Source organism: Plectrocnemia conspersa, unplaced genomic scaffold (genome assembly GCF_051122295.1).
Source record: "Plectrocnemia conspersa isolate PC_06_02 unplaced genomic scaffold, ASM5112229v1 ptg000005l, whole genome shotgun sequence".
NCBI lineage: Eukaryota > Metazoa > Arthropoda > Insecta > Trichoptera > Polycentropodidae > Plectrocnemia > Plectrocnemia conspersa.
The window spans coordinates 28,090,171-28,106,496 of record NW_028277169.1 but is presented as its reverse complement, the minus strand read 5'-3'; the positions used below and the strand labels follow the sequence as shown (position 1 = coordinate 28,106,496).

The following is a 16,326-nucleotide window of genomic DNA, read 5'->3' as shown; positions in this document are numbered from 1 at the left end:
CAGGGCTCCTAAAATAAAAGCACTGGGAAACAAGAACGGATAATACCCGTATTCCTTCAAGTATATATATCGAAGAAATTTACGTTGTACTTTTTCCAGCTTCAATTCATTACATTGATTCATTACGCCTGGGATCCAAATGATGGAGCTAGTTTCTAGTATGCTGTGGACTAGAGTATCATAAAGAGTACGCAATACTAAAGTATTCCTGAAGTAACGCGCATTTCTCAAGATAAAACCGAGCATTTTTAAGGATTTGCTATGAGTCTCTGCAATGTGCTGCCTAAATTTCCAACGTTCTTCAAAAGTCACTCCTAAATCCTTAGTTGAAGAAAACCTTTCCAGAAAATATCCGCCTAGATGGTATGAATATTTTGCCGGCGTTAACGACCTTGAAAATGAAATTGTGTGACATTTCTTTACACTGAAAGGCAATTGGTTATAGCAAGCCCATTTCCATATAGAGTTGAGATCCTCCTGTAGGTCGAAGGAATCAGAAATCGAATGCATTTTCTTGTAAATTTTCAAGTCATCTGCATATAATAAAAAATCTGAATGCTCTATTGCTGTTTCTATGTCATTAATGAACAATAAAAACAACAATGGACCCAAATTGGATCCTTGAGGTACTCCAGTAGGGGTCTTATATCGTTCTGAAAAAGAGTTATTATACTTGACGAATTGATATCTATTGGTCAAGTAATTTGAGAATAGATTTATGAGATCTTCAGAAAACCCTAAATTAGATAACTTTTTTACAAGTAAAGCATGGTTAACTTTATCTAATGCTTTTTCAAAATCTGTGTATATGACGTCCACTTGTACACCAGAGTCCAATGATTTTGAAACATAGTTAGACAAAACCATTAGATTAGTGACAGTGGATCGAGATTTACGGAAACCATGTTATTGGTCGAGAAGCATACACCTGCAATGATTAAAAATGTATTTATGCAAAACAATTTCAAATAATTTTGCAGGTGATGAGATCAAAGCTATTGGCCTGTAATTGTCAATCTGAGATTTGGGACCCTTTTTATGAATCGGAGTGACTTTTGAACATTTCCACAATTCTGGAAAACAAGAGGATCTCAAAATTAAATTAAATATAAATTTTAGAGGCTGTAAAATACCAGACTTGCATCCTTTCAGAATGTAGTCTGGAATAAAATCTGGTCCCGAGGTAAAAATGGACTTTAGTCTGATAAATCCATATTCCATATCAACCAAACTAAAGGTTTTGATTGATAACAAAGATGACCATGAACGATGAGTCTCATCGTAATTAGAATTAAACTCTAAATGTGACCCATCATTATGGTATACGGTTTGAAAATACCTAGCAAATCCATCTGCAATATCTTCAGAGCCTTCAAAATTGATGTTGTTCCAACTCATCGATATAATGGTAACTAACCAGTATGCAAAGTAAAGCAACGATCTGAAGATAGTAAAGTACGTGGTTACTATGAGATTTTTTACATTTAAGCATTAAATATATACCAATAAATTTCAATGCAATATATTTTTAATAAATATAAAATAATTATCTTAAATTATAAAAAAATGCACACAATGAGCTTCCTCGGCAAAATTCGCCAAAGTCTCATCATCAGACTAAATCAATTTACTTTCCAAACTTTCATACGTGCGATGCATCGTGTGAGACTCACACACACTAGTGAAGAATGCGAATACTTGGAAGCTTTCGATTTTGGGCGCCCAGGTGCCGTCGCGTCTGGCGAAGCCTCCAGAGTTCAAAGCCCTTGACCCTCATCTCCGGACTTCTCGAAGAGACCACCGGCCGGTAAAATTGTGACCCCAGGAAAGAGAACGTTGACCGCTCGTCCGCCGAATCGTAATTAATTAAACTCAGGGAAAGTTCCTGCGATCGAGGGTCTACTAGAAAACTCTATAAGAAATGCTATTTAAATTTAATATCGTGTAAACGTAAAATATATGTGAACCTTCATATTGTGTATGTAAAATAAAATAAACATAAAATTCGTGCGACCCAAATTTTGCCACTTTAATGCCGTGTAATGTTTTGGAATAACAGAGCGTGACGCGATTGTCTTCTTTTGCCAAGTTTCAATTTGATACGAGAAAATGTATTGTATAGTAAATATTTGCACATCAGTGAAAAATTAACATTACACCTAATTATATTTCTAGTAAAACTGTGTTTGCCATTTGCGGTATCGCTTTAATATATGTTGTCATTGTATTAATTTAAAAACATATTAGTTTTAAGTACAATATTTTAATTGATAGGCAAAGGAATTCTCGAAACTATCGACGCGACCCTCACGTCCGGAGGAAGTTGCCGGTGCGCAAATTACACTTTCGGCGCAAGTGTAACTCACTCTCCTGCTCGACCACTTTTTATGATAGAAATCTCAATATGCTATACTTGTATGCAACTCACTTCGAATAAAAATCTTACGAACCCTGACTGATTCTAAATTAGATACATTATACAGAATTTGTATTTTTTCAATATAGCAAAAATTAGAAGAAACTCGTTTGAATTGATAAATAAAGTATTTTATAATAAATTTCTAATAAATGTAGATATATTTCTTTGAAAATATTTATGTACATATATAAATTTGTAAATTTATTTATAACATATAAATACGGTAAATTTGAATTATTATTTAATTAAAATTAAGCTAAACGTAGTTTAATAAAACATAAAATAGAATAACGATATTATACGTTATTTGCGTTATTAGAAAAAAACAAATAAATAAATATGATTAGGGAAAAAATATTAATAAGTAAACTGTAATATCAATATAGTAAAATATTATATTGTTATTACAATTTAGATATCAATATAGTAAAGTTTGCAATAAGGCGTCGCGGATGCTCGATTTCGTTATGCGGAGCGCGTGTCACTTTAATAATATATTAAAGTGACGCGCGTAGCGTCCCCGAATATAGCTTTAAATTTGATACAATAACCATGATTTGTATTTTTATTTTTATTTAGCATCTAGTAAATTAATCCAGCACGATAGACGAGTGGTATGTCTCTGACTAAAATAAATTATTTATATCTTAATTTTTAAATTTGCATTCAGGTTTAATGTCAAAAGTTGTGCTTTTAAAATTATTAAAAATAATATTATGATGATAGATGATGACAAATCCGATTTAAAGTTATATTACTTTCCCACAAATCCAATACACCCACAGAATCATTGCGCAATCCAAAATACCGTCATTGTTCGAGGGCGTTGACGATGACTCCCGATTGTCGAGATCATTACGCCACATTCACGCGTCTGAACAATCGTGATGACGACCAATTACAGTCCCAGTCCGGATCTCGTCTCGGGCGACGACTTCAGTTCCGTGTTGTGTAACATTGACGCCTTCAAAGGCCCAAATGCGTCAACCGACAAGTCAAAAGAAAGTCTTAGTGATCACCTCGATCACCTCGACACTAGGATACACAGCATTCATTCATTGAACTGCCAAGAAAGTTTTGTTTAAACGCCATTGAAGAATGTTACACAAAGTTGCCGAACCGTTATTATGTTGATGGTATTATACAAAGTTTGGAAACGTTTGCGATTTCTATGTGTGTATGTGAAATGTTGATGTAATGAGTCAAAGGGACAGAAATTTCAAATATGATAGAAGAACTATCTTTTGAATTTTATTAATTATGAATAAGCAACTTATACTAAAATTGATTTAATTAATTATATTTTAATCAAATATTGGTATTTAGCTCTGACTACGAATTTAAAAAAATTCAATAAGATTTATTTTTTTATTAAGTATGAAAGTAATTATTAAATATATACTATTTATAATATGGGATATGTAAATATGACCAGTGTAGAAACATGACCCTGGATGTCATTCACTTGGATTAGTGCCGCGCCATTGTATTCGTCTACGTATTTGGGTGCATAATAACTTTTGTTTACTTCGACTTAAAACGCATGGCGTTCGACGAACAATTAAAAAAATATTGGTTGGGGTGAAAAGGGTTAAAAAGAATTTGGAGTTGCTCGATTTTTTTACGACTCCGACTCCTACTCTACAGCCCTGATTTAAACTAAAAATTAGGAACAAAAAATGGCTCATTAAAACTATAAGCAATATTTAATATCAATATAAAATTCATACATATTAATTAATTGTGACTGTATTTTTAAATACAAATATTTAAGTGACACTGTCAGATATATTAAAAATATATGTTAATAATTAGTATTGGTCTGTAACTTTTAACTTTTAAGTAAAATAATTTAATTGAACAGTAAATAGCTTTAACCCTTTGAACGCGCAAATCGACTAAAGTCGCCCGATTGATATTATCTTTACGCAAAAATCAGTAAAAAATGTTTTAAAGAAAAAAATTTTTTTGAAGAATAAACAAAAAATATAATTTCAAATAAATGAATATTAATAAAATCAGAAATAAATAATTTTTATTTAAATTAATTAACAAGCATTTAATTATTAAATTTTAATATTTATGAAATTAATATTTTGCATTAAATAATTTAACATTTAAACACAGTAATAAAGTAAAATTTGCATTTAAAAAAAAAAAAAATATTTATTTTTGAATAACGAGTCCAAAAAGTTAATTAATAAATATTATTATTTATTTTCATTTTAAATGTTATGTTTTTTTAATTAATTGGCTAATTATATTTTCTCTAAGTAATATGTATGTTTCTATTTTTTATATGTAAATTTAAATATGCGTGTAATGTAAAAATAAATATCGAAAAATTAGTCAGTTTTGTAGTATTTTTTAAATTAAACGGTCAGTAATAATACTGATATATGCTAGTTAATAATTATAATTGCTCAGTAAATTTGGCATAAATAGTTTTGTTTGGTTTTGGTCAGTAATTTAATTGAAAGGTCAGTAGCGCTAATAAAAAATTATATTAAATAATCATTAATTGTTAAAAGATTTTTATTAACTACAGTAATTTATTTGTTTCAAAATATACGTACAAATAAATACTGATTTTGGTGAAAAAAATATTTTTTATTGAATATTTACGAAGCCATATGATTTCATATCTAGCAACGCATTTTATCGTTTTTTGTTGAAATATTGAAATGTTTTGTCACAATATAACATAAAAAACAGTCAATTTAATAATAACTGATAATTTATTAAACTATTCACAGTTTTGTCATATAATTGTTAAAAATCAATCAGAACAACATAAATTAGTTTTAAAATTATTTTATAAAAAGCACACTGAATTGTAATTATATTACTGATATATTTTTTTCTTAAAAATATTAAACATTATTTTTTTTTTAAATATGTTCTTTCGATATAAAGGAAATATTTTGACTAAAACAATAATAATAGCAACATTATTTTTATTTATTTATAAAATAATATACTTTATCTTCATTTTATACCTATATTATAAAAAGCGGAATTACTTTCCCATCAACTCGACACAAACAAGTTAGTCACAAGGATACTTTCTAAGCATTTTCGGGCAATCCCAACGTAAAAACCTTTACTGTATATGTTTATATTACTCATGAGTCATGACATTAGTGTTAACTTAGCTAAACACCGATTTATGCTTCAAATTAGATTTAATTACTGGCATACCTTAAGACACTCATTGAATTGGAACAGTGTTTTTCTATGAAAAAAAAATATAATAAAACACTGCTAACAATAACATGCAATCTCTCACAGTACTTTTGATTTACATATCATATCAAAAAGGTTCTTAACTTCTGAAGTAACCTAGTCTATTAGTCTACATTCCTCGTGCCTTCGTTTGCAATCGTCGCCGTGCTCGTCGAATTCCTTGAATTCCGGCAGATAACGGAAGAGGGCTTCCATATGCAATTTTCTACCGTTGCTTTCTTCCGTTTCTTCTACTACATTTTCATACTGGTTGATCTTGTCCTTCAAAGCTTTTTGCATACCTTTAACGAAAGGATTTATTCTGCAAATCAATAACTGAACACAACCAGTATCTTCACCTTCAGAATGTCTCTTAATCGATTCTATAATCTTATCGGTCAATCGTTCATCTTTCGCTTCGGTAAGTAAATCTTGTAAATGCGGAGATTCGTTTTCCATGATCCATTCGAATGGAGAGCCATCTCTTACTTTCCTAGGAGTATTGTTCGGTTCAGGTAAAGCAGGGTTCTTCAACGACGTGCTTATCTGAAATGACCACAGATGTCGCTAGAAATCCAGAAAAATATTTAAAAAAATAAAACATTTACCAATTGTGCTAAAAATACAAATGCATTCATCACAATAGCTCCTATTTTAGTTACATCGAAAGTCAACATTTTTAGCATTCTACCAAAAATTCCATAATCTGAATCATCTTTTATTTTTTCAGTTTTTTTGTTATTTTTTCCATTGAATGCATCAGATACCAATTGAGCAACTCCAGAAGCTGTATCTAAACCTATTGATATTATTAATAATATATTTTAATATTAGTAATATCGATTTTTTACCGAATATTTTTCCAGCCATCTGTATGCCAATCTTCAACTTTTCAATGATTCCTTCACTCTTTTCGCTTTTTATCACTTGAATTTGTAAGAAAAGCACTGAAATCAGGAACATACACGTAAGGGACTGTGTTGTCATCTTGAATGTATAATATGCACTGATTTTTTTCCATAAACGATTATTCTCAAGTGTTCGCTTTTATGGTTTAAGTGTTGTATAAATACTTCACCCGTGACGTTTGTCATCAGATGGTTTCCTGACCGTGAAAGTTTTGTCTGAGCTAATAATAATTTGTTGTATTTTTTAATCACGTTAATTTTGATTAGACTGCTTTTTTAATAATAAAAATATTTATTAAACGTAAAATTAACCATTAAAAATATTAAAATATTTACTCATAATATTTACCTGATCGTGTTTTCTTTGATGCTCAGTGTTGCTATATAGTGAACTTCTAGCCCAAGTCAAAAGCAATAAAATTGTTCCAACGCGGTAAATATAATACGAGTGAGAATCGAATAAAGCACGTCTAAACCGAATTTTGACCAATAGGAGAGCGCAAAAAACAATTATCACTTCTCAGAAGGCAAAAATTCACGTCAAAAGCAATAAAATCGTGTCGGTGCCGTCGCAGTGGGAACGCTCGTTACCGAGCGTTCCCACTGCGACGGCACCGACACGATTTTATTGCTTTTGACGTGAATTTTTGCCTTCTGAGAAGTGATAATTGTTTTTGCGCTCTCCTATTGACCAAAATTCGGTTTGAAAATACTTTGATCAACCTTCTTATATTAGAAATTCATAGTAATATCGGTAATGATAGCTATCATATTTTTAAAACATAGTGAAATATCGAAATACAGACAAACTATGAAGCGCTTGAGAGATGAGTTGGCTTAGTTTGTATTTTGGACTTGACCTAATGAAAATTCTAAAACTATAATTAGGTTAGGTTTGGGTTTGAACAGCAAATGGACGTTTCGCAACTGTTAAATTGAGCTTCATAGACATTTTAGAGCAGCATATTAGCGCCTATCAATTAATTATATTTTCGTTAGTAGAAATACATATCTACTGGTAAAAATGTATTTGGACTTGGAACTAGTGAATATATAACTTTACTAAAAAATACACATTTGCTGTAACATTTACACATCCGATGTAAATAAATAATTATAAATATGTAAATATATATAATTATACATACAGAAAAGTTAAGATCATCTAATTTTATTAGCACTTGCGAGATAATTTATATTTTCACTGCTAAAAAGATGGTGAAAATGTATGCCTATATGATTTTACTGAAATGACATATTTTAAAAAATATTTTCTGGATAGATTCGAGACTGTTTTTATTTATTTTCTTTTAAGAATAACCACATGAAACTGTGTGTATTATTTATGGATTTTGCTGCATTAAATCTAGTTGTCAAATTACCGATAAAAACAATAAATTTATATAATTCAGCTGGTGCTGTTATTGATTTTTTGTTATTTTTATGCTTCTTTCTTAGATATTTGATCTGAATTTTCAGATCGAATACCTAAATTTACTGCTACTAATTTTTATTCATTGAATATTTCTTCTCATGTCGAATATTTTTTAAAGCAATAATTTGCAAACTAATTTTAACAAAAATCGAGCCGCGTCAAAGACAATCTGTCTCTTTGAATAATAATGTTTATTGCTAAACTAGTACCTAGAAAGTGGATGTTTTTGAAGGCAATGTTCCGCTCTTTTTATTTATTTGTATAATATGAATAAAAAAGAGCTAAAAGAACATATACATGAATATATACTTGCTATGATTTTTTCTAGAGTTGGGCCCCTCAAGGAGAAAATGCCCCGGAATTTATCCTCTCTCAACCCCTTCTCTCGGTAAGTCTGATTACAGGTATAAATTACTAATTCATTTTTATTATATTTTTTTAGATTTCATAAACTCTGTTTTTCTGCATTTTCTACTAAAAATTTTTTCAAAATATTTTTCATTTAATATAATTATTATACAATTTGTAATATTGATTATATTAAACACTTCAAAATTTAATTTTGCGTTCTAGGTCTTATGTATTTTTAATGCAAAAAATATAGAATTGTCGTTATAAAAATAATCACAGTGAAACAGAGAATTTAAAGCAGTGATTAGTTTTTTTCTAGCGAATGTTTTTTTTTATTGACGATTTTATATAATGATGAATTGACGTTAATATATATAAAATAAATAAGAGATAAAAACAAATACAAATTGTTTTTACCTATGTATTATTTATTTTTGTATTTTAATAATAAAAAATATAAAAATTCATATATGTGTATGCTATCATATTTTGATAAATAAATGTTTTTTCAATTGTATTTTTTATGTAATATATTATAGATATAATTAAAATATTTATTTAATTTATATAATAAAATATTATTTGGTGTACTAAATAATTTAATTCAATTAAATCTGATGTATTTTAATAATGAATCTTAAGAAAAACATTAATATAAAAGAGTATTAACAATTAAATTATTGAACATATACAACATTTTTAATATTTACTATTAATTAGAAATATAAATAATATAAAATTTGTGTGCAATATAATGAATATAAAATAATAATTTATTTTAATTAGTTGTCTGTTAAACATACAAGCCATAAAAAATCACAAAAAAACATTAGAAATAAAAAAAACGCTTAAAAAAATATATCTACATAAAATAAAAATATATAAAAATACCATTATTTATTTAACGTTACGCCACTGATACAACTTAGAATAATGAGCAATTTTCCATGATGTTGATTTTTAAAAATTCCGTTAAGTCCCACAAGTAGTTCAGTATGACATTGAGTCACGTTCGTACAATACGTCGTTATAATTAAATCAAAATATGTTTGTTTATTTAATATACTATTGGATCATTTTGAACAAGCTTTTGATTGGACTGTGCGATAACATCACAACCCCATTTGATCAATTTATGATCGACAATGACGTGAAGATTCTATCAGAACTATCCATAGAAAAGCTACTTAAAGCGAAGCAAGATATGGAAGATAAAGAAAATTTTAAAGAATATTTGAAGATTGATGGAGTTAAAGCTCTGCCTTTAACTTCCAACCAAGAAGATCCTATTAGAAGAACGAGTGTTTTTCACAAAAATAAAGATGGAAAAACTAGTTCATTCTTCTCATTATCAGTGACGACTTTATCGTTTTTGGCTTTCGGTGGATATTTGCTTTGTTTATTGGTTCAAGCTATTAAAGGAAAGCAGAATTATTATTACAATTACAATGCACCAGCTACGGCTCAACCTGTTATGGTTTTGACTGGAATCAAGAAGAAGCCTCAGTTCAGCTACGGAAGAAGGAAAAAGAGACAAGTAAAGAAAAAAGCTCAAGCCGAGGTCATGTACGACTTTTTAATAGTAATGTCCGAAAACTACGCCTATTGGAACCGTTACGATCAAAAAATATAAAGTTATTATTATCGCTATTTAATTGCTTATTTATTGCGGCAAAAAATACCATTTGCATACATATAGGCGTTAATAAAATCGATATATTTTTCTCATTTGACTAAACGATAATAGAATGCGATTCAATCCATTTAAGCGCAAGTTTATGGACGGTTAATGTGTTTTTTTAATGGGTAAAATATTAATTTATTTAAAATCTGTGAATACATTATGCAATGGGGAGTGATGATGAGCTTGCGTGATGTACAAACCATATTTCCTGGTAAGTACCAGTGGTTCACATTTTATATTGTTTGTCGCGTATAAATTAAATCACCGTAACAAGTCGCATCTCAAATAATAATCTCTCAGTAATGAACAGCGATGCTCAAATTGCAATAGAGTTTAATTAATATACAAATGACATTGAATATATGTAATTATCATTAATATTTTAAGTAAATTTATAACAGTGTATTTTAAAAAAAATAATGTTCTTTCTGTAATATATTTTATTTGCGTAAAACAATGTTTTTTATTTATTTATTTATGATATTTATTAAAATCATCTTCATAGTATATTAAAAAAATTAATGATTTTTTAATTTTTCAATGATGCTGACATGTGTCACATAATGTGACGAGTCAGCAAAATAAGGGATTACCTATTAATTGAAAATTAGACTAACTTTTCCGTTCAAAGAATTTCGTTAAAAAACCCTTTGCCTAAATAGACAAGTCAGAATGGGCAATCTATTCGTTAGTAGCAGGTGAGCTTCCCATGAAGATGAATGTAAGAGTCGGACCAAAGTTAGGCCATCAGAAGATCCTATTAGAGCCAGCCAAATTGACGTCTCTAGAGATTAGTGCTACGGCTCGGAGACTCCCAGAGAACCTGCGCCATTGCACCTATGCCATCCAGAGAATCGCCGTCAGAAAAGCGACAATGACCGCATCCTTTAGATATCATGTTACCAAAGAACCTGTGCCTCTCGGATTTTTCCTTCTCTCCAGTGAGCAGTAATTAAAAATAATTATATGTTTGTATGTATTTTTAAAACGTTACTAAAAATAAATGTTTAACGTAAGATAATTTGATTGCGGCTTATTTAGCACTTCACATTTAAAAACATAAAAATATTAAAATATAAGTTTATATTACAAAAATAATATTGTATAATGTTTTTGCCACAGAGATAAATTAACTCGATTTATGCTTAAATAATACATTAATTTCAGTAGTATTATTAGATTTTTTATATATCATACATAAATAAAGACTTGTTTCTGAAATTTGTAGATACTATTTAGGAAAAATAAATATTAAATAATAAAATATTAAAAAATATTTTTTAATTGTATTTTCAAATTAATACATAATATATTATAAATTCTATCAAAAATTAGGTTTGAGCTTTAGCACAATGTCTTTAATATTTAGATTAAAACTAAAAGAATCACTACAAAATGTTTTACTCGCAGTTTTGCTGTCATAGTTACACTGAATCTATGGAATTGCTTATTTCGTGGAATGGGGAAAAAATCGCTTAGTTCATGAAATGTGTAAGCCCGTTGCCTTATTCGTGAATTAAGCTAATTATCTGCAGAATTCATGCATTACTGTTTTTTTGAACTAAGCCATTTAAACAGTTGCGAAACGTCACGTTTATTGAAGAGTTCAAATTTTTTTCTCTTACAAAGCATATATATATCAAATACCTTTATCTGGTCGTGTAACTGATGCCGGGAGATTATAATATATTGTGATTTAATAAAATAAAATAATTATTAACTATAAAAAAAATAATGTAACTGTTGGATAGGTTAGGCGCGAGCGAGCGTTGGTCAGAACAGTGAACACCCCATGAATAACTTTCTGCAATGAATCATAGGGTTTCACTGTTCTAACCAACGCTCGCTCACACCGAACCTGTAAATTTAAACGTCGTCATTATTATAATTGTATATTTTTTTCTATTATAAATGAAGATGAAAATTCTGTAGTTAATTAATTTTTATTTAATCAAATGACATTTGGTTTACATACAAAAAAAAAAACACAACGCCCGAAATAAACAATATAATTTCTACCCAAATTCATGAATGAAGCAAAGGGCTTGCACTTTTTAGGAATTGCGCAATTTTTGGCCTATTTAACGAAATAAGCAATTTCACGGATTCAGTGTAACATATATATCTGTTGGGGCTTCAACCTTTTGTTAGCAACAACAACAAAGTGTGACGACCGTTTGTCTTTTTAGCCATTCAAGAGAGATAACGACGTTTCTCGGAACAACTTAAAAGTCGTACTTAAAGCTTATATTGTTAGCATTGATAATTAATTGGCACATCTGATCGAAGTTTGTCCAGATTAGAGCTTTCCTATTTAATAAAATAATATTATAAATTTAATTTTTTAATATTGTTTTATTCAATATTGGGAATCTCTGCCTTCCTCTGGAGGAGGTCTCACTCCTCACGGAGAAATCCCTTGGTTTATGACTGGGCTCGTGTCCAATATGAGCGGACGTACTTTATGATATTGTCATCGACAACAAGACGTATTTTGTTAATATTATATTCCACCAATACACATAATAAATCAACACTCGAAAGAGTAAGAGAGAAAAAAGGGTTAAGACCGCGTCCAGTAATGCCCCCGCGCGAATAAATCGCACATTTTAAATAACAAAAATTAACTCACCCAAGGTGTGCCTAATTGGTTAAATGAAAAATAAATATAAAAAAATAATCTCAAAGAACAAAAGGTCGATTCTTTATCGTGGCACACGACAAGTTACTTCATATGTAACAGAATTCACGATGTTGTACAACAAATTCGTAACACAACGTCGGACATGTCGATTAATCATTATGAAACGTTGTTTGGTTATATGTTAAAGAGTTAAAGGATTAGTCGAACAATCTTGTGTAGACATTTGTCATGGTATCGTCATGGCATTGTCGTAAATAAACAAGCGATCGATGTATCGTAAATATTGAATGATGTATTATTAATGATTTGTGTTGAACGAATTGAAGGAAATAAAAAAAGAGGTTCATTCATATCGCTCGTGAGAGGATGATCTCATATTTGTATTTACTAATACATTAAATGCATGTCGTCTAATATGTATTAAAACAATGTCAATGTAAATATGTATTAAATAAATTATTAAATACTACTTTTCTTGGATAAATATATAATTATGTATAAATACAAATTATTCATTGTAATAAAGTAAGTTGCATCAAAATTGTTTCGAAGATGAAAAAAGCTGATTATTACTATTTATTTTATTTGGTGTTTTTGGTAAAATATGTGCTTTTTTCCTGAAATTAACACAACTTTATCACTAAGAATGTTCTTAGCACAGAAGTTAAAAATTGAAGCAAGATAAAATTAACAGTTCATTGATTTAATATATTTAATTATTTATAAAGTTGCTCCTAAGAATATATATTTGAATAATTAGGAAAATTTACTAGACCGATTTGTTTCTAATTTAGATATTTCGTAATCAAATACTGAAATAGTTAATGAAGAGAATACTGATGCCGATTTAATTAATATGACATTAACAATCGAAGAAAAATTAAGCAAACAGTAAATAAACCACCAGAATGTTTTTTCGGTAAAAAAATAAGCAATGTAGTCGACGAAATTAATTTAAGACTTTGCAACAAACTAGAAAACAGACTTAATCAAAATATTTTATATAAATGTTTGCTCACAATTAAGTCAACATCAACGGAAAGTGATCGAGTATATTAACAGCGGGAATATTCATTACAAAAATAGTATGTTTCACATCTAAATGCCTTGGTTTTTCTTAAAACTGCCACAATAGCTATTATGTTTTTAGGTGGCTATTTAAGCAATTAACTGTCAGATTTTGTAGTGAAAATATTTATAAAAATCATAATGGCATATCTCCATAAAAAATGAAATATTATTGTATTTTCGGCAATTATCGACAAGAGAAAATTTATAATCTGTCAGTCAAAACCAATCATTAATTCAGAGATTTAAAAAAAAAGTCGAAGTGGTGCAATAAATCGGGTTAAGGGTTAAAATAACTACCATTGGTGAAAATTGTGTGATACTATGAATGTGATAAATTGATGAGCGTGAAAATGCCATTGATTGTTTGAGAAATATTTTATATAAGCATAAATGTGGACAACCCTTATATACTATGAAGTGTATGCAGTCATATAAGTGCTGAAAAAAATCGTTATTGATTGAAAAAATGTGTCTATATATATATGTATGATAGTATAGAAACATGCATGAAATGACTGTTTTAGATTGAGTAAAATCTATCTGATGAAAGTGAAATAAATTTATTCAGATCAGATGTATTTTGTTCATCGTTAATGTATCAAAAGATACAGTAAAAAATGTCTCTAGCATTTTTGTGAAATCCAGAGGGCGTGCTTCTAATATTCCGGAATGGAAGGTATTAGCTTTATTGCCGGAACGGAGAAAGAGATAAATAATAAAAATGTTTATTTTTATCCCTTCGATAGAAAATCACGTGAGCTTAAATTTGCATTGCAGTTTCATAAATGTTTCTGAACCATGTCATCAGGTGAAAATAAACAGTTATATGTTTTTTGGCCAATATGATAAAAAAAATATATAAAATAGTTTTTTACTAAAATATTTTAGATTAAGGAAAAGTGTCAAAAAATATACTGGCTCTTAAATAGTCTGACTGACAAAAATATTATTAGCAACGAGCAAACAAAAAGATTTTACCACAACGAATTAACCCTAGTATTCGTCATAGAAGTGGTGCAGTTGTTCAATCTAAATTCTTTAAAATGTGTAGGATAAAGTCAATCCCGTATATACACGTATAAAAAAACAATTCGCCATTAAATCACCATATACGTAAAATACCTATCATAAAAAAGTCCATTTAAATAATACGATAGTTACCTCATTCACAGCGTTATTATTGGATTTTATACGGCGTCTACGCCTATATTGCAGTCCATTGGCGTCGATTAAATTGATTGTCGCTGCTTTATTGTAGTTTATAAATCAAAAGAGAAACGCATTTGTGTATTGTTGATTAGAAATTTGCGTCCCGCCGTTGTGCGCGCGCATAAATAAGCCTATTATAAGGTGAGGTCCGACCACCAGGGACCCCCATCGCGAGAATTACGAGAAGCGCCATTCTTGGACACTTTATCACCTCCAGTCGAGGGAAGGCCACCAGTGGAAATGCCTTGGCTCACACTGGGTCAGGCGTCACAAACTGATGAAAACAGTACCATTGAAAGAAACCTTTTTATAACTCACAATGCAATTTTGATTGATTAAGAGTAAAAAAAAAAGCTTTGAAAATGCTTTAAATGTCTCAAATTATCATTTAAAGATGACAGACTCTTTGTAGATTGCAGCGTGAAAGCAAGGTAACAGGAAGCTTTAATGGGGACGACCGGCCAAGGACGAGAGCATGACGAAAGTCATGCTCTCGTCCATAATATAACTTTTAAACTCAATCGCATATAGTTTATTTTAACCAGTATTATGAGATTGGAAAAGACTGATGACGCAACTACTTCACTATTAAAATGATGTAAAAGAAATGGATGGAAACAGATTTTTACTGTTTGTCATCTTTTTAAAATAATGCTTTTGTATATTGGTCATAATTTAAACAACTAGAGATTTGGTAATACTGTCATGGAACAATCTCGTAATTTATTTCAATATAATATAGCATTTTTAAAGAACACCAATAGTCTCATAAACCGATTTCCGATCGTCACGTGCGTCGACGTAACGAATAAACTTGTTTTGTAAGTCTTAAACTATGGCAATATTTAAATTAATTATGCTTTTAAAAAGTATTTCTAATAAACATCTTCATTTTCACAGCAAAAACTTTACTATAATCAAGATTTTTTGTGGGATTGAACTAGAAGTCAAGTAAAAAATAATGCCCTTTTTTTACTTAATATGGCTGTTTTTAATTAAATTAAAAGTCTAAATTGTAAAGGTTCATAATACACTACACAATTGATATATCATCACATACACAATATAACCTTTTTCTTGTGCAATTATCACTTAGAATTTACCAGTGTCGTTTTTATGTAATATTTTAACAAGCGTCTAGAAAAATGTATCGTTCGCAATTCACCGCCAGCAATTTACTGCCAGCAAGTAATCGATAGCAGCTTACCACCGCGTCAATTGATCGCACCATACAAATAATTGCTAGTATATTTATACTTATTCATTGGTTAATTGACGGTGTGGCACGTCTAATAAATATTTTTTTAAATCTAAGGTTTACCTTATATTCTGTTTTAAAATGTCTATGAAACTCAATTATACAGTTGCAAAACGTCCATT

The 16,326-nt window shown here is 29.5% G+C and overlaps 2 protein-coding genes across 2 annotated transcripts; one reads left to right on the top strand and one right to left on the bottom strand.

The window, feature by feature from the left end:
- Positions 1-5,406: 5,406 nt before the first annotated feature.
- LOC148235349 (uncharacterized) lies at positions 5,407-6,775 on the bottom strand. Its single transcript, XM_088186161.1, has 3 exons — positions 6,496-6,775; positions 6,253-6,443; positions 5,407-6,190 (listed from the first exon to the last, which is right to left on the bottom strand). Exons 1-3 carry the CDS (start codon positions 6,629-6,631, stop codon positions 5,762-5,764), a joined length of 756 nt encoding a protein of 251 aa, XP_088042287.1. The 5' UTR covers positions 6,632-6,775; the 3' UTR covers positions 5,407-5,761.
- A 2,608-nt stretch (positions 6,776-9,383) lies between these two features.
- Positions 9,384-9,971, top strand: LOC148235348 (uncharacterized). Its single transcript, XM_088186076.1, has one exon. The coding sequence runs from the start codon at positions 9,384-9,386 to the stop codon at positions 9,969-9,971; it is 588 nt and encodes a 195-aa protein (XP_088042202.1).
- The last annotated feature ends 6,355 nt before the right edge of the window (positions 9,972-16,326 follow it).

Excerpts from the sequence above, each read along its gene's own strand:
- LOC148235349 (XM_088186161.1), bottom strand. The coding sequence starts at position 6,631 with ATGACAACACAGTCCCTTACGTGTATGTTCCTGATTTCAGTGCTTTTC. Across the intron at positions 6,444-6,495 it reads GATGGCTGGAAAAATATTCG|GTTTAGATACAGCTTCTGGA; the intron begins GTAAAAAATCGA and ends TAATATCAATAG. Across the intron at positions 6,191-6,252 it reads TTGTATTTTTAGCACAATTG|ATAAGCACGTCGTTGAAGAA; the intron begins GTAAATGTTTTA and ends TGGTCATTTCAG.
- LOC148235348 (XM_088186076.1), top strand. The coding sequence starts at position 9,384 with ATGTTTGTTTATTTAATATACTATTGGATCATTTTGAACAAGCTTTTG.